The 18,768-nt window shown below is 37.0% G+C and overlaps 3 protein-coding genes across 4 annotated transcripts in view; 1 reads left to right on the top strand and 2 right to left on the bottom strand.

The window, feature by feature from the left end:
- The window catches only part of gjc1 (gap junction protein gamma 1), a 41,749-nt gene extending 36,728 nt beyond the window's left edge, over positions 1 to 5,021 (top strand). For both annotated transcript variants that reach the window (XM_055051724.1, XM_055051725.1), the window contains exon 2: positions 1,388 to 5,021. In XM_055051724.1, the coding sequence (XP_054907699.1) occupies positions 1,442 to 2,899 (1,458 nt within the window). In that variant the 5' untranslated portion in view covers positions 1,388 to 1,441 and the 3' untranslated portion in view covers positions 2,900 to 5,021. The remainder of the gene's footprint in view (positions 1 to 1,387) is intronic.
- A 3,476-nt stretch (positions 5,022 to 8,497) lies between these two features.
- Positions 8,498 to 18,011, bottom strand: LOC129373854 (alpha-2,8-sialyltransferase 8F-like). The gene is made up of 10 exons (XM_055051956.1): positions 17,917 to 18,011; positions 13,900 to 13,956; positions 13,717 to 13,791; positions 12,051 to 12,122; positions 11,813 to 11,884; positions 11,071 to 11,145; positions 10,640 to 10,787; positions 9,793 to 9,905; positions 9,619 to 9,708; positions 8,498 to 9,544 (listed from the first exon to the last, which is right to left on the bottom strand). The coding sequence occupies exons 1-10, from the start codon at positions 18,009 to 18,011 to the stop codon at positions 9,079 to 9,081; spliced, it is 1,263 nt and encodes a 420-aa protein (XP_054907931.1). The 3' UTR covers positions 8,498 to 9,078.
- Positions 15,483 to 18,768, bottom strand: part of LOC129373852 (alpha-2,8-sialyltransferase 8F-like) — a 41,337-nt gene continuing 38,051 nt past the window's right edge. Inside the window, exon 15 of the transcript XR_008607408.1 lies at positions 15,483 to 15,492. The gene's annotated coding sequence lies outside the window, so the exon portion shown is untranslated. The remainder of the gene's footprint in view (positions 15,493 to 18,768) is intronic.

Here is an 18,768-nt window from a genome sequence, read left to right as displayed (position 1 = left end):
GAGAGTCCTGGAGAGTCAGAAAGTGGAGAAATACAGTGATGTAATGCAGGAAAGTTAAAGGGACAGAGCTCAGAAATGTTAGGACTCCCGGTGGGGGACATCTCATTCTGCTTTGGTCTTTTCACTGTTTACTGGATCGTAGATGCTCAGAGTTTACACTGTGACGGAAAAGCAGCCGTTGTTTTTGTCTGTTTTGAACTCACATTTCCAGTGAGCATACCTAAAAATATTCCTGACATCTGTCTCCTGCGTCTCAGGCATGTCCGTATATGGTCACAGTGATCATTACTCGATTCATGTTTTATCACAAGCCCCCTTCAGAACATTCCCACCCTCTCAGCCTTGGAGACACAAAACAGAGGACTGGAAGCTGTGTCTTCTCTGCTTCAGTGAGGTTTCACAGTTTTCCTGCAGCTCTAAGCTCAAAACCAGCTTGGTAAGGATCCCGACACCGGAAGGCCTTTAAACCCTGACCTAAGCTAGTATTCATGGCTGGATTTTCTTTTCAGTCAAGCTGACAATAAGCCGTGTATTATTGCGCCTTCATGAGGAGGAAAGTTCTCTAGAGGTGTCATTTTCATCCCCAAAGCTGCCCTGAGGGACAGCCGCGTTTGGGTTCAGCTCCACTGCCTGAGCTAATGTGGGTCTGCTGTCTGAAATCCTGCTCCAATGGTTTGTGGCGTACCACCTGCTGATTCTGCTGGTGTACATGGACAGCCTGGAGCCCAGAACTAACCTAGATAGACAACATGCCCCATCCCCTCCTCAGAAACTGCAAATAGACACTGTAAGAACAATGCAAGTTATGTCTCAACCGGAGCAAGCCAGGCAAGTCAGCTCTGGGAAGTTAGCACAATTCTAAAAACTCCACCTCACACAGAAGACAGCTGCACTAAGAGGATTTATTTCTTCTGAAAGAGATAGCCTGTGAAATAAAATGAAGTGTATGTGCGTGCACATATATGCGCATGCACTTGATGATAGCAAATTCCCTATTTGGATTATTTTCCTGCCTTCTCAGTACTGCTTGATGGTATTTTTTAATACCGATATCCTCTTTCCAGTCTGTTTGGGCTTCTAATTCCCTAAAAAGTCCCAACTTGACAGCTACCTCTTTGTGACAGAGAGCTCCATGTATCTGAGTTGCAAGGAGCAATAGAGGAAATTAAGGATGCATTGATTTTTCTGAGCTCAGAGAGAAACGTTAATTTTAATTAATGTAATTATTGTGTCACTCCCTTTCACATCTTCCTGCTGAACTTGCAAAACTAATACTGTTTCCACTAAGATTAAAGTCTTACTGGAGATATTTCGCTAAATCTTTGCTTTTACTTTGAACTTACCCTGTATAACCTTGTTTCTCTCTTCCCGTCCCATCATTTTGCAGAGTCTGTGAGCAAGTGAGAGAGGGACACTGTCTGCCCCACTGTCCAGTGACACCATGAGCTGGAGCTTCCTCACACGGCTGCTGGAGGAGATCCACAACCACTCCACCTTCGTGGGGAAGCTGTGGCTCACCGTGCTCATCGTCTTCCGCATTGTCCTCACTGCCGTTGGGGGAGAGTCCATCTACTACGACGAGCAGAGCAAGTTTGTGTGCAACTCGGGCCAGCCAGGCTGTGAGAACGTATGCTATGACGCCTTTGCCCCATTATCTCATGTCCGTTTCTGGGTGTTCCAGATCATTTTGGTGGCGATGCCTTCTCTTATGTACATGGGGTATGCTGTCAATAAGATTGCACGATTGGATGAAGCAAAAGGAAACGTTGGATCTGCTGGCATCAGAGCAGCAGGAGGGGGTTACACCCACAGAAAACCCAGGAAAATTTGCTTTGGAGCCCGTCAGCACAGAGGCATAGAGGAGACTGAGGAGGATCAAGAGGATGATCCTATGATCTATGAGGTGCCAGAGATTGAGCCACCGAAAAGGCCTCGAGATCCACTGCAGCCAACACCCAGACCTAAAATCCGCCATGATGGGCGTAAGCGCATCCGAGATGAGGGCCTGATGCGGGTCTATGTTTTGCAGCTGGTAACTCGAACAGTGCTGGAGGCGAGCTTCCTTGCAGGCCAGTATTTGCTGTACGGTTTCCGTGTGAAACCGATTTTTGTATGCTCGGGAAAACCTTGCCCACACAGTGTGGACTGCTTTGTGTCGCGTCCTACGGAGAAAACCATTTTCCTCCGAATCATGTATGGTGTCACTGTCCTCTGCCTCTCTCTCAATGTCTGGGAAATGCTCCATTTGGGCATCGGTTCTATCTGTGACATTCTGCGGCGCCGGCGAAGCCCACCTCAGGACGATGAGTATCAACTGGGCTTACTGGGCACTAATGGCGGTGGCGAGGGCTCTGTTGGAGGAACAGCTCCCGAGGCTGGCTCTGAGGGTGGCGTAGGTGGAGATGGTGCTGCAGATTATGTTGGGTACCCATTCTCATGGAACACCCCATCAGCTCCACCGGGGTACAACATTGTTGTAAAGCCAGAACAGATGCCGTACACAGACCTTAGCAATGCTAAGATGGCATGTAAGCAGAACAGGGCAAACATTGCCCAGGAGGAGCAGCAGCAGTTTGGCAGCAATGAGGACAATTTTCCCACTGGAGGAGAAGCCCGTGTGGCTCTCAACAAAGACATGATCCAGCAGGCTCACGAGCAACTGGAAGCAGCCATCCAAGCCTACAGTCAGCAGCACCGGGCGGAGGAGCATCTAGGAGACAACCAGGATGACAAGCCACAGAGCAACATCATCCAAGCCCAACCGCAGCCCCAGCTTCAACCTCAGAAAGAGCGCAAACACAGAGTTAAGCATGGCAAGGGGGGCAGCAGTGGAGGAGGCAGTAGCAGCAACAGCAGCAGCAGCAAATCAGGAGAGGGCAAACCCTCAGTATGGATTTAAGCCCACGCACAGAGGCATGTTTGTTAGCATGTATATAATATTGAATGAATAGGGAGCTGTTGCAACCTGTGATGAATATTACACCACATATGCCTTATTGAATCATGCAAGCTGGAGGCTAATGTTTTTTCTATAAATCTGGGTAAAAAAGTGCAGTGTCGCAGCTGACAATTTGTTTAGTCGAACTCAAGGCCAAATCCAGTCTACCATAGCTTTTTTATGTGGCTTTCTTGACTCCAAATTACATAAATCAGTCCAGTTTTTCCACAAAAATGTATCCAAAATTAGCGGACCCCCTCAATTGTTTGTGCTAATGGATAACTCTGAGTTTATTGCAAATTTTACACAAAAATGTTCAAAAACATTGGGTTCAAGTGATACTAACTCCCGCCTGCAGGTGGCAGTATTTCTTACTTTTGAATTGCTGCCTCAGCTTTACTACATGTCACGTTATATTTCATAATTGCGAGTAAGAATCAAAATCACATTTGACATCATATGGTACAAAATTCCTTGCAGATATTTTTAAATTACTATCCCAAATCCCTAATATTCATTGCAAAAAAAAAAAAAAATCATAATAATAATAATCAATCGTGAAATATGAAAGTAGCTGGTCAATGTGAAAAGACAAAAATATTATTTAAGTTTAACAAGTACTTATGGAATGCAGAAACATTTGTGATCTTGATATGGCCCAAAATAAAAATGAGTTTGATGCCCCTTAGTTTGAAGAGTCACATCAACTATGTCTTCTTCCAGTCACTTCTGAAAAAAATATAAAGTCTTCCTGCTTCCCTTTTGGTAGGAAATCAAGCTTCATATAATCTTTGACCCTGAAAAGATAAAATGAGATTGATCCTGGATTTTGGCTCATACTGACAAAAAAGTTATGCACCATCATTATGTCTTGGTATGAACAATGTCTAGCAAACCAAAGCTTTGATTTAAGGTTATGATAATTAATATAAATTATAAAAATGTACATAAATACAACTTCACCTGAAGCAGTGACTGTTTACTACAACGAGAACATGACCTACCTTAAGGCTGTGTCCTGTCACTTGACTTCTTTTCCTCCATCCTCTGTTGTATCTTCTCATTGTGTTATTTGCTCTCCTCTTTAATCCAACTGTGTTTGTTTCATGTGAAATTTTAATCAAAGTGCTAAACCAGCTGCTCCTCAGGTGCCGCTGAGTACAGCTGGTGGATCTTACATCTCCGTAGAGTTGTTTTTATTTTTTACAAGATACAGAAGCAATCCAGCTTTTATACCGTAAATCTTCAAGTTCCTAGTCGTATCCTTGGCTGTTTTTAGAGGAGACGGTACTTCTCTGCTGCTCCATTTGCCTTGTAGCTGACTGCCCCCTGGTGGTGATTTTGTACTGGGCATTTACTCTCATTTCACCTACTATGAAGTAGATGCAAATACTACCTATATCCAGCAACACCTTAACCAGCTGTATTGGTCCTTTTCTATTGACAAGACTTGTGTCACTTATGTCTTCCCAGTGCTTCATGTTCAGTGTTGGACGCACAAGTCTTCACGTCGTAATGGAAAGAGTTCAAAGCCATTACTTTAATATAGTGAGACCAAACACTGTCTCTGTGATGCAAGTGTCAGTGCCAAGATTTTACACTGGGCTGCTATGAAGCTTGGTTGTTTGTAGCTTTGGAATACTTTGGCCATGCTACTCCAGCCGTGGAACTACTTCTGTGTCAGACCAACCCTTTTTGTAAAGCTTTTTAAAAGTACAATATGTGTATTGCTCTTTTGAACTGGGACTTGAAATAAAAAACTCCAAAATGGAGTCAATTTTAATGTTAAAGCCAGTGTTTTGTATGAAAACATTTTGCTTTTGGAATGAAGCTCTTTTTTGTATGATAAAAGAAAACAAAAGATCAATGATTACCTTTGTGGATATTTATGGATATTGTGATTTAATTGCCTTCCAACTGTAAAAATGTGAAATATGATATAGTATATTTTTCTAATATGTCAGCTGCAATGGCTGAAGGATAAAAAAAAGTCTTGTTTTCTTGTGTGGTGCAGTATCAGTATTTCATGTATTTAGAAACCCTCTGGACTGACTTTTAATAAACAGTGTTACTCCTTTTTCAACATTGTCCTGAAGTCTGTTGAGCCATTGTTTTTATTTTTTATTTATTTGGTTCAGGAGAACCCACATATGCATAAGGAGAATGTGCTGCCCTCACGATGAGTCTCTAGACAACTAGCTAACACCTGGGTTGAAAATAATTCGGTCCTTCATAGTTTTTTTATTTTATTTTGCAACTCTTTTCTGATTTGTACTGTAAAACTGTAACAAAGCACAAAAGTATCAACCATAGTCAAAATACAGAAAACAACTATGGCAAACAAATGACTCTGGATTGTTACTTTTGACTTTGCTGCCTCAGCTTTAGTATTTAGACTAAGCTTACTTTAGTAATATAGAGTATTTTTTGCCTCTCCCAGTCCTGGATTTTGATGCTTTCTTGATTCTGAGCAGGAATGATGAACTGTTGTCCTTAAGGCAACTATTGGGTGCCCTATAAAAAAAAGTTGCAGACACAGGTCTGATGTTAAAACGTCGCAATATTTTTCCTGCAAGATCCATCTATCCTCGTTAAAGTTTTCAGCCAAAGTATTTGCTGCAGTTTGAAGAAGGATACATTGGTTAAATTGACTGAAGGCAGCTGTTGACTCTTGGCTGTTTGATCCAGCTGCTCCCTGAAAAAGATAACTTCCTGTCAATGGAGAGGACGCTTCACAAGATGAAGAACGGGCAAACTGGAGGGATGCCACGAGCGCATTCAAGGACCCCATCTGCTCAGTTCTGCATGGCTGGCAGCTCAGCCCCACATCTACAAAACTATTCTAGGTTTTTAGCCTAGACTCTGTTTGCATGAAGAAGTAGAGAAATCCTCACAGCACATTTCTTTTCATATCTTGCTTAGCCTTTTTTTATTTATTTTTGAGCGACTGTCGTGCGCACCTCCTTTTTGAAAGAGTTTCTCACTGTCAACAATGTTTCCAAACTGTGTAGCGCCAATAGGAAATCACAAATAAATAATCTTTCTGCTGAATGTATGCTCCAAATGTCAATGATTTTTATTTCACACCAAAAAAAATTATTTTTGTATTATTAAAATTTGTTTAGTGATATATAGGCAAAAATAGATTACATCTGTGAAGTCTATCTTTTTTTACTCCATCATGAAGTTTTGATCTTAAGTTTTTGTTTGTTACAAAATATCAAATAACTTATTAATATACTTTTATTTTGGCATTATTTGTTTCTTTTTGTGTCCAATTTACAGAGAATCTCCTAATTGATGTGCTGAACAGAAACCAACTTGTCTTTTCTGTATTTCACTGCAATTTATTTGTGCCCATCAATAAATGGTGCATTTTCTGGGCCAAAATTATGCTTTTTTTACATCTTTATTTCTATCTTTTCAGACACAGAAAATATTTACTTTTCATTTCATGCCATTCATTAACTAGAGTCTTGACAATCAGAGTCCTTTCTGTGAAGTTAATGTCATGTTCATGGAACTGAACTACCTTCTTTTAACCATCAGCACATCAGAGTTTTCAATTTGGTCTCTTCTCATCTGTGACCTTACAACTAAGCTTACTTAAGAATGTATGCCACAAAAAATAAAAATAGAAATGGAACACACATTTTTGTTTCTCTGAAATGGTAAAAGCTCAAAGAAACTCGCCACAGGGAATGACTAAAGTGCTGCAACTGGATGTACAAAGAGGAGGTCACTGGCACAAAAGACTCTAAGCTGGCAACTCGTGATGGCAGGATGTATTCTTTAAAAAAAATAAACAGTCCTCTAATGAATGACCTAATTGGCAGAATGCATTGACCGTATGCTCACCGTGTTTTCAGGCCAGCTCCATAGTGTACTATTAACAAAACAAGGTAATAAAAAACAAAACTACCCAAGTTTTTTTCTACTTTTTATAGACTATAAATGCATACTCCATGAGTTGTCTAGTCCACATAGTTATTGTGGGATAAAACACCAGAGATCAAAAGCAATTTTAGAAAAATATCTACAAATTTTTATTTACTGTTGGTACAGATTTCTTTACTGTTGGACACAGGGTTGTGCCTTATCTGCCAGCAGAACTAGAAATTGTATCTTGTCAAGATTTTCTAAAACAGGAACAAAATATCTAACCAAGATGAACCTGCAAATATATCGAGATTAGTGTATTTTTACTTAAAATAAGCCAATTTTATTTCTACAAGTAAGATATATTACCTTATTTTAAGAAAACTATTCTCAAGTAAAGAAAATGCAATTTGACATCAAATTTCTTGAAACCAGCATATGTCTACCTAAAACTAGTTTACTTTTATTGTTAAAATATACTATATATTTTGTCATTATATATTTTACTCAAGATTCTTATGCTAGGGCAAAATTCCAAAAACGGATCCTGTCAATGGTGGAACAAGAGATGTTATCAGCTTGTTGAAATGAAGACATGAGTTCAATTACTTTTAGCATTAGGAATAGTTGCACACGGTGGTCTTGTTTGGTTGAAGTTGTTGGGTCATCTTCTAGTTGTAGCACAAACAGAAAAACAATCATTAAACAAAACATGTTTGTTTAATGATTGACTGTAATTAGTCTAATGATTATAAAGTGTCTAATGATTATAAAGTGTCATAAATAAAGTGTCATAAATTTCTCACCTCAATAATGTGAAGGACAGAGTCACTCGGAACTTCCAAAGTTTCTTGTAGATGGTGCAATTTATCTTATCGCTTACAAGTCATTTCACAAATAAAGACCTTCGAACTGTGACTGTGACATTTTTACAGCTGATTAGATGGAGAGAATTTTTAAGCCCTCAAGCCTTGTAAAAGCTTTTTAACTGGATTTGACTCACGAATGTGCTTTGATCCAAACTGTTTCATTGCATCTCTGACTGTTTGTTTTGTCTTTTTGGTGGTTGAACCTTTAACAGCGAGATGAAAATGGTCCAAGAGAGAGAATACAAAGGTTGCCCAACAAAATGTTCAAAATGCTTTTATTTTGCACAGCACTTACAATTAAATAGATTTGAAAACAGATGGGTCTTTATCTGGTTAACTGTTTATGTGTTATCTTCCTAAACTGATGGACCAAACCACCCTACATTAATAGGTAAAATACTGAAACCTGAAAGTTTTTTTCCAGGATATGCCGGTAATATCAACAGTATTTCTTTTTTTGTGTATGTATGTTATTTCTTATTTTTTGTTGATCATATATTTGAACCTTTGTGTGAACCTACATGCTTTCATTTGCTGCTAGCATGCCTGGCTTTCACAAGTGATGGGACAGTAAAAAATATTTCTATTTCTATGTAAACATCTCCAGACCTTCCTCCCTGTCTGCTGCGTTCATTTGGACTTCATGATGCCAGTTGTTCCGTCTCAGGTTTTCACTGAACACCTGCAAAGAAATGACCTACAGATGGAGACTATTTACTAATTAGATCAATACAAATACATGGACTTATTAGATTTTTATTTAGAAAACCATTTAAAAACAAAAACAAAAAAAACTTTCATAGTTACTCATTACTTTGTTGTCCTAACAGAATATTTAGATTTATAGACAAAATGTGACAAAATGTGAAAGAATCAAAGGGTGCAAATACTTTTGTGAGGAACTGTATAAAAAGTGAATCAGAAGTAAGAAAATGTGATCCTTTGGAAAAATATTTTAATATATGCATCTATCCCACGACATTCCTTCTGATCTGTTCCCTGGAAAACTGTACAAATACTTCACTTGCATGAAAAAAGTTACATTTTGCATAAAATCTTTGTGACCTTGGACACTTAAAGGTTTCAGGACAACAATGAATGTGAAAAAGCATTCCTTCCATTTTCCTAGCACAGACATTCAGATTCATAATAAATATTTAAGAATGTTCACTTCATATTTGTTTAGTCAGGAGGGAGGAAGTATGGGTCAGTTTCTGAGCTAGCTTGTTCAAAACTTTATAAATACCACTGCTTATCCCAGAACAGAATATAAATAATTTCCTCCATTTTGTTTTGTTTTGGGCGGCAGGAGGAGGGGCTTGCCCAGGCCTCTGCTTGATGCAGAACCACAACTGCAAACACACACACCTGCATACACAGGTTCCTGTGGGACTACTCACATTCACCAAGGTGGAGCCTAAGTATACCCTCGCTGTGTAGCTGCAACAGGAGCTTAAACTCCTCCGGCATGGCGTGGAATCCGCTCCTTCCTCTTATGTCATCGTAATAATGGTTGGTCAGCTCCTTGAAGGTCTGTGGGTGAAGATCGAATGGCCAGAAGCCGTACAGGTCGACAGTGTCACACAGTTCCAGGGCCATGCTTGTCACAATCATGCCAGAGCTGAGACGCACAGCCTTCCATCCTTGAGAGCGCCAGAACGTGTCAAGATCCGCTAAGTACTCTGGATTGAAGTAGATTGGTTGCATGGGGCTCCCAAAGTCCTGAATCGTGTGGAAAGCCCGCATGCAGAGAGCTACGTTTTTGACATAGGAAAACGCAGGAAACAGAATCATGGAGCTTCCATATTGGCACAGATTCTCCATAAACTTTCGTCGACTTCCTAAAAGAGAGTCATACCTGCAAATACGAAACTGATGTTAATAAAAACAAGCGAGATGATATTACACATGTAAATAGATACATTTTCTCACTTTTGTAAAAGTATGCTCGGATTTGCTGACACAAGGTCCGTCTTGACCCCAACGTGTTTCTCGTATCCATTTAAAGGCGGAAGGTTGCACCTGAAAAACAGTAGCAGACATTTATTTTAATTAAACAGGATTCTTGAATTATTTTAACTTCTGATACTTAGACAGCCTACTCACCTGATGATAAACTCAGCTGAATCAATATGTTTTCCACAGCTACTGTTTGCCAGGATCCCAGCATTCCCAACAACAGCACAAGAACTGTAGGTTTTATTTGCAAAAGGAGACTCCTGAAATTACCAACAAAAATTATTAAAAAACATATAGTAAACATAAGATTTTTCATAGTTTTAACAATTAAAAACATGCAAATAACTTATATTTAAATATATTTATAGGAATCAGTGATATATCTAACATATCTGATTAATCTGCAAAAATAACTTTCAGAATTTAGAAAACTATCAATGGGCGGCACATTGATGTGAATTGTTTTTATGCTCCAGTAAACAGCTTTTAAATGATCCCATTCAAATGTATGTATGTCCCAATTACATACATTTTTGTTTAAATTATTGAATTTTTATTATTTGAAGCATTTCTTACAGTGATTTTGCCAATGATTGAGTCATCAAGAATAGCTTTAATATTTTATATATTTTTGCCATCTGTAAGAAAATCTTTTTGCATCGAGATCATCTTCACTGATCAGTAGCCAATCAATAGCCAAAAGCAGTTTGGAACTGGCAGAAAAGATTTGGCTGTTTTTGTCATGGGAGTAACACACCTAAGTTCTGCTGCAAATCACACAAATGCATTTTCCTTAAAATAATTTAAGAATCAAAAAAGATTGTAAGAAAACAAACAAAAAAAAATTTTTAAAAAAACAAAGATATCTTTATGGGTTAAGTGCCTTTAAAAGTGAAGCACCATGATAGCAAGTCTCATGTCAAAAATAAATAACTGATGAATTGATAACAAACAAAAATGTAACTGGAAACATGTAAAACATAAAACAACTTACCTTCAAAAATGTGTCAAAATGCTCCGATTTCACCTCAAAAATCGTCATCTTTTTATCTCCATCTGCAGCAAGCTTTGATCCCACCAGAGTGTTTTTCTGAGTAATGATGGCCTTTTCATAACCTCTGACCTTTAAGTTCAGCTTAACTCTGGAAAAACACAAGGTCTTTTATTTATTCAGCAGTTAGCAGAGGAACAGAACTTTAAGGTGTGATAGTGCAAACATGTCAGCCTTAAAAACTGTGACTGTTGCTAACTTAAAACATGCCATTAAAGTAAAGTTGACTGATACCAGCGTGGGATGACAGGCCTGATAAAATCTTTTCTGGAAACAGTTTGAAAAGTTTTGGAATGCTGTTGAGCATTCAGGCAGCAAGCTGATGGGAACAAGATTAAAATTGAGCTACAATAGACTTTGAATGATATTTGTACCTTAATTCTTCGTGTTTTTCCTCCTGTCTCTTCCAGGGTTTGGAGTAAGGCTGTAGCATTTCTGTTATTTTCTTCCTGGATTTGCAAAAGCAGAATCACAAAAAAAACAGGAAACTGTGAAGTACTGATATGGTTCTCTTATGGCAAAAGCAAAGATTTCACTACAGCTATGATGCTCAAAGGTTTCCTGAGGTTTGTCTTTTTTATTTTTGTTTTTATTTTCACAAGTGTTGCAACCCGAACTTGTTTCTGCTTTACAGGAATAAACGTTTCCATTGAGACACTATTAGTATTTCTAATCATCTGATTAGAAATACTAACGATATTTGTCCTCATGTCCATGGAAACCAGACATGAAGGCAGAAATGACAAAGACATTGTAAACTTTTTGTGCAGGATTTGATATTACCTGGCAGACTTTTTTTTAATTTTTACAAACCAAATTTATTGCTAAAGACATTTTTGTGCATGTCTGATATTTAGATTGGACAGAGAATAAAGTGACAGACAAGGAAGTAATACAAAATATTGTCTTTTATAAATATATCATGAGTTTTATTTAAAGAAATATACTTAATGACACATCACTTCTAAATAAACACCTTTTTTGAAAACTAAATTAAGCATTTTCTGAGCTTTTTTGAGGCAAGAGGGATTCGTAAATGTTTTCCTCTAAGTGGGCAACTCTAAAAAATTTGAGAATCACTCACCGAAAGGAAAAACTGTGACACTCTGTTCTCACCTGCAGTCTTGACAGAGTTTACGTTGCTTGGCAGCTTCCTTCTTATCAGGTATTTTCTCAGATTTGTCTTTGCTGGGAGGAAATAAAGTGTCAAAATCTGTAAACTTGCTTCATCTCTGCTGGTCTCTTATTTAGATGCAAATTCATGCATTTATAACATATAAAGCTGCAGTACTTAACTTTTATAAAAAATATGTCTTTGCATTTTTTTCTTTTTAAATGATGACTCTGTTCTCACCTGCAGTCTTTACATTGCATAGCAGCTTGTTTCTTGTCAGCCATTTTTTCAGGTTTTTCTTTGATGGGCTCACTGTAGAAAAAATGTGTCAAGATCTGTAAACTTGCATAAAAATATCTGCTTTTATTTACATTTGGATTCAGGAATCCAGAGCTAACATGTACTTTTTTATTCTGGATCCAGGTTTCATTTAACTTGTATTTTCTTATATTTAATAAATGAACTAAAAAAACAAACAAACAAACAAAAAAAAACAGCAGTACCGTCTGCAAACTTTAAAAGCAATCATACACAGCTTGAACAGAAAGAGGTTTTTAGGACACAACTAAAACAAATTTCTTTGCTACATTAGGGTTAGTGTAAGGGTTAGGTCTATCATGTCATTGTTTTTAGAATGTAGCTGAAATTTAGCAAGAGCAGTTTGACATACAGGTCTTGGGCCATGAGGTGAAAAAGCCGAATTACATAGGTGCAGTAAATTGTTGGACTTCTTTCAACCGACAGGCACCAGAGATGACATAGGGGTAGGATTGGGTTAGGGTTGAAAGACATTGCTTTTGGATCCTATCTAGCAGTTAGAGATATTTTCTCAAGATAATCCTCTGCATTGTCCTTTTGATATCTGAAGAAACTTGATGCCGTGCGAAGAGATTAGTGATTCAAAGCGTAAGTAGAAGTTACTCCAGATGCCTTTTTGGGGAGAATTAGAGTTGAAATGCTCTCATTTCTTCTGCAAATGAGTTGTTATTGCCTTTATGATGGATGAATCAAATGGCACAAAACTTTATTTTTTCCATTTACTGAATGTATTTCAGACATTAAAAACTCCACCGACTCTGAACAGTGACTGTTTAGTTGACTGCAGTTTGTGCAAAAACTCCATCACAGCATTTGGAGCAATTTTAGCACAGTAATACAAACCAGGAGCCATTTTGGACAAAATCTAAAAATAAACATCCAGTCTGTATTCTTCTTTGTGGGAATTCAATTAAAGATAAAAGAAAAAATAGTTGGACAAAATCAGATGGATTCAAACATCGTACCTCTATCTAACAACTTGCTGCACTTTTTAAATTTATTTTATGTTTTTTATCCACTGGAAACAAAAAATGTATAGCCAAGACATACAATCAGTGACTGATAATATAATGCAGAGCAAGGCAACAAAACAATACCACTTCCATTATTTTTTACAGACCACACAGATTAGATTTAATTCAAACAACAGCAACAGATGTTTAATCTATTTCATGTTGGTAAAATTCATTAACTTTGTTTTGAAGGAGTTTTTTTCAATTTTAGAGCTTAGTAAAATTTCCTATAAGCTTTTTTCTGAAATGTTGCCAAACTTCAGGTATCTTTCTCAGGCATATTTCTCATTTGGATCTTATTCGCAAATTATGCAGAAACTTAAATGCAGGAGGAAACATATAACACCCACATGTTTTGCATGTTCCCTTTGACTATGAGGACTGAATAGCATTCCCCAGAATGTGTAGATATAAGGTGAGTGTGACTGGAATGATGCAGGACGGTTGGTGAACAGGTTTGTCCATCAACAACAAACAAGTGACCCCGGTGAGTTTTGAAAGCGCTCATTGCATTTGATAAGATCGCATTTTGATTTAGGAAGCTTTAGTTTTGAAATGAAGAATTGTATTTATACCTCAATGGTTCATTGTTGGGTTCTTCCGTTTGTGAGACTTGAGAGCAGAAATCTATGAACTGATTCGAACGCTCCCTGAAACACAAGAGCACGTCCAGAAATGAGCATGACTAGATTGTAGATTGATTTTATAATTGAATGACGAAACAAACTCCAAGAAAAGCAGTGACTGCTCATTCTTACCTGCGGAGGCTCCTTGAAACGGTGCTTTGCTGTAGATTGAAGCAAGGTTTCTCATATCTGTGGCGAGAGAAAAACAGAGTGTTGAGAAGAAAATATATTTTTATTAACAGTTTTGCTTTATTCAGTGTGAATGCATTGCATAAACTTCTAACACGTGTGAGTCACATGTGAATCATCCTTTTGGTGTTACAGGAACTATGAAATATTCTGTAATATCTTTCATTTGATGTACTATAAAGACTTTATATGCTGCAGATTATCTTCATAGGTTCCAGCCAGCCTTTATGATGGAATCTATCCAGCCACTCATACTGGTTTTGCTGCTTCAAAAGTTGCAAACATCAACTTCTACCAGCATAAAACATTCTGCATATTCCAGAACAGCCATTCACTTTATAAAGGGAATGATGCAATAAATACTTCTTGCACTAAAACTCTAATTCTGAAGGTCACATAAAGTTCACATTAGATCTGTGAATTTTAAAAATGATGTAGCTTTATGTTATTAAAGTTAAAATTTAATCAGTAATGCTTTTGTAAGAAATGTGTTTCAGATCATAATTTTTTGGTCAATGTCAAGTTGTCATTTTGAATATTTTCAGCTTTGTCTTAAAAGTGTCATGAGTTACCAAATAACACTTTATGACAGGAGTCATACATATTTATGAATACTTACTCATGTTCATGATGGTCCGTCATGTTTATGACAGGCTTACTCACAATCCGTCAAATAAAGTTTTACCCAAAAGTTTTATATAAATAGGTGAACATTTGTGAACATATGTTTTCATATATTTGTGTTAATGGTATCTATTTAGATTCAGTCTTCTTCTGACTTTTTTGCAGCATCAGTGGTCCTAGTTTTAACATATTTACTGCTTATCTTGTTTGCCCAGCAGTTTTAATGCTTTTTAATACCGCTCTTCAAGGACAGTTTTAACTGCCTGAAAGCTTCATAAAGTTAATAAGTTAACATGAAATGCAGTATAAGGCATCATGACAGGACAGTTTTTGTCCTTGCACATGTTTTTTATAAAAACCTGTAAAACACATAATCTATCTGTCAAGAGAAGAACCCTGAAGGAAGACAGAAGTTTCTCCAAAAATTAATGTTTCATACAAAATACAAGAGCTGTTCAGAGTAAGGATGGTTTAAATTTATGAATAGCATTAATCTTTAATGTGCAGATCTGGTGGACAGTTTTATGAGTCTGCATATTGTTTCATTTTTAAAAAGCTGTGTAATAGAGCCATCTTGGCTGTCACATTTCACATGGTAGAAACAGAAAGCGTACACTGTAACAAATTGCTGTAAAAAAACGGCCAAAACTGAACAGTATCATACTGTTTCTATTGAAAACAGTACTGCACCGTGAAAAACAATGCATTCTGGGAAATTATTACTGTTTTTAATAAAATACTGTAGTATACTGTGAGTAGCATTGCATTTTGGGAATGATTTTAGATTCAACAGTAAGGAGGCTGTCTTTAAACAGAACGCTACAGTATTTCTGAAGAAGACATGTTGTTGTGACATGTGGAAGCAACCTCTAGAACAGGGGAGCTCAAGTCCAGTCCTCGAGAGCTACCATCCTGCAACTATCAGATGCATCCCTGCTCCAACACACCTGAATCAAATGAATGACTTGTTACCAGGCCTGCTCATAGCTGAGCCTGATCTACTGGAGTAAGGCTGCAACTAAAAGTTGCAGGACGGTAACTCTCGAGGACTGGACTTGAACACCCCTGCTCTAGAACTTTCTTTACAAGGACTATCCATTTGAATCCTGCATTTTATGAGCCAATCCTAAGGTAAGTTATTTTTGATGATTCATATTTACAAATATTGACATGTTTGGAAGCTCTTTTTCTTTCTTTTGTGTAATTTGACTTGAATTGCTATGATTAGCTGCTAAAGTGAAATTGGTGAATGCTAGCAACTGGGAATTTGGAGTTTCACAGAGTTGACTTGGCAGAAAACTGTTTAAATGTTATGCTGGTGTCTTTTTATTAACTCTTAACATTCAAAAGTTTGTCTTCATCCAGCACTCATTAAACCCTGACTCCTTAAGCATCATATGCTAATCTGAAATTATTGCATTTTCAGGCGCTTTCTTGATATCAACCCTGAAAGAGGGACCAAGGCCAGCTGTGGCAAGATGGTCTCCAAGAGGGCAGGACAAACTGTTCAAAAGAAGTCGGTCACTGTCAACCCACGTGTTTCAAGTCTGCTAAAAAACCTCATGGACTTTGAATGGAATTTCATATAAGTTAGTGAAAACGTTCTAAGCAGTCTATAGATATTGTTGCCCCTTCGCACAAATTTTTTTTTTTTTTTTGGGGGGGGGGAGCGGTTTAAAGGTCAGCATAATCTTAGACATGTCTTAATTTATAGCATATATTTTGTTAAGGCTCCCACTTTCTGTTCTTCAGATGTAATTTGTAATTTTGACTGTACAGGCACAATGCTTAACTTATCTTGGCAGTGTGTTGTCTGAGCAATGTTTGAGTTGTTTTTTTGTTTTTTGTTTTCAAATAAATGTTGGTTGACATGATGGAACTTACATTTTCTAAGTGTTTTTCTTTTATGTTTCTATTTTGAATTGGAAATTTACAGTAGTAAGCTGTATGTGAATTCAACAGTAATGGTACCATAGAAAAACTGTAATATACTGGCAACACTGCTGCCAGTAGTCTACTGTAAATCTGATTAAAAACAACAATGTGCTGTAATCAAAAGATTTCTTTTGTGACGGTAATATACTGTAAAGTTGAGTATAGTAAGGGTACTGTATATTAACGGTATAATGCTGGCAACCCTGCTGCCAGCATTTTACTGTAAAAATACAGGCCAATTTGTTACAGTGTACTGCTACAAAATCAATCATAATGATGGAAGAATATCTTATTGAAATGACAAAAGTATGGAGACACATAAGATACATTTGTGAAACTTTGAGTGTGTCCTCTTTATGGTTTTGCTAAAGACTTTTCAGAGAGCTCCAGTGAGGTATTTAAAAAGCAGAGGTGTGAACAAGTTACTGTTTTCCGGATTACAGGTCAGCCTCAAATATTTCTACTCAAGTCACAAATCAAGACATGCAAGTTCCAATTTCCAAGTAGTTTAACTTTACATTCTGAATCTTAAGTGATGTGAATATGTAACTTAATCTAAAAGTAATGAGAATGATTTCCAGAATGCTTTTTTTAAATGTTATTTTTTTGTTTGTTTGTTTGTTTTTTCTTTTACAAGCAGTAAGAGAATTGAACAAGTATTTAACCTTTCTTTCATCTGTGAGACTTTTGCTGTAGGGTTCACAACTTCTGCCATTTGTCAAGTTTAAAGCACTCATGGATCACAAGATTTACATTTTTTAATCAAGACCTGTAAATATCTTCTTTTCTGTCCTTACAAAGAGAAAAAAGAAAATGCAGAGGCTTAAGGAAATAAAATTTTTCCAAAAAAAAGAAAACATCTGAAAATGTACAGTTGAAAGAAGTTTTGTTTCTGTTTATGTGATTCATCTGTTTAGTTTGCAACAAAATCTCTAAGAAAACTAAAGAAACTACAAATATGGAAATTTCAGGATGAAAAATGCTATTTCAACCTGGTGACATGTACATCTAACAATGATAATATTTTAAGAGCAATTGGGCTAAATTATAATACAAAAAATAATTTTAAAAAATCTAAACTTGAAGTGATAAGCAGACACGCATAACATTTTAATGTTAAACGTAGGAGTGTGTGTATCTTTAATGTTACGGACATTTATTTAGTCATTTTTTTCCTCATTTATTTTCGTATATTTTATTTACTTTGTGACCCAAGTGAACACAAACAGCCTAAAAAGGTATATATAAACAAAACATAAATTGTATTTTTTGTTTTTCAACAATGTCGGGTTTGACCACTATCTTATTTAAACCTCAGCAGGAGGAATCTACCTGCGTACACCTGAGACCCAGAACATGCCAAATGTTTGTTTACAACCAATAGAAATAAGTTTAACTTACTCTTTCTCCATCGAACACCAGATGGTGAGGACCAGAAGGCTCCCCAAAAAGAAGACATTCAAAAAGAGCAGCAGTTTCAACACCTGTCCCCTCATACCTGTTTTTTTCTCTCACCATCTATTTTTCTGACTCATTAAGTACTCTCTGTCAAACTATCCCCTCCCTCGTGGGATTACTTCACCACATCTCTTTTTTTCCATTGCTCAACTTCGCCAATTGTGTTAATGCACTGGACAACTTTGAACATTAACTCAAACAACTCTGGCATTCTTGGAGTTTACCTTTGTTTCAACTTTCCCCTAAGCATAGCTTATTTTGAAATTTACTCTCACTTCCAGCAGATTTAGGTTTAGAAATGTTTTTTGATTGTTTTGACTAATAGTGTGTTTTATTAAAAGACTGTCATCTGGTGCAACGCATTATCAGGTATTCCTCTTGTCACAGTCACAACAACCTGTCAGCACCTATCAACATTTATTATGCAAAAACTACAATTTAAAAAAACAGTTTCCCTTAAAGATACGGCGCCGGTGCAACCAGAAAGACAGCAGATCAGAATCAGAATCTAGGAGTTTTCTCAAAATGAACACTGTACCTGATGTTAGAGTCATGGTAAGACAAATTAGCAGCTTCTTCAAGTTGCAGTGCTTCACTTGTCTTGAACATAGATGATTTTAGAGCTATTTCACTTTTTCCCTTAATAAATGTTCACATTTTTTCTCGTGTTAATAATAAAGATGCACTAAATAGTGAAGATATGCAGAAGTTAATTTATTTAATAATAAAAATAACATATTTCATGAGGTGAGCACTTCGTTGATTCAAAATAGCTATCTTTAAAAAAGAAGGCTA

The sequence above is a fragment of the Poeciliopsis prolifica genome, unplaced genomic scaffold (genome assembly GCF_027474105.1).
Source record: "Poeciliopsis prolifica strain line A6 unplaced genomic scaffold, Auburn_PproV2 SCAFFOLD034, whole genome shotgun sequence".
NCBI classification, from domain to species: Eukaryota; Metazoa; Chordata; class Actinopteri; order Cyprinodontiformes; family Poeciliidae; genus Poeciliopsis; species Poeciliopsis prolifica.
The sequence above is the reverse complement of the archived record's forward strand: the minus strand, read 5'-3'. Positions and strand labels throughout refer to the sequence as shown.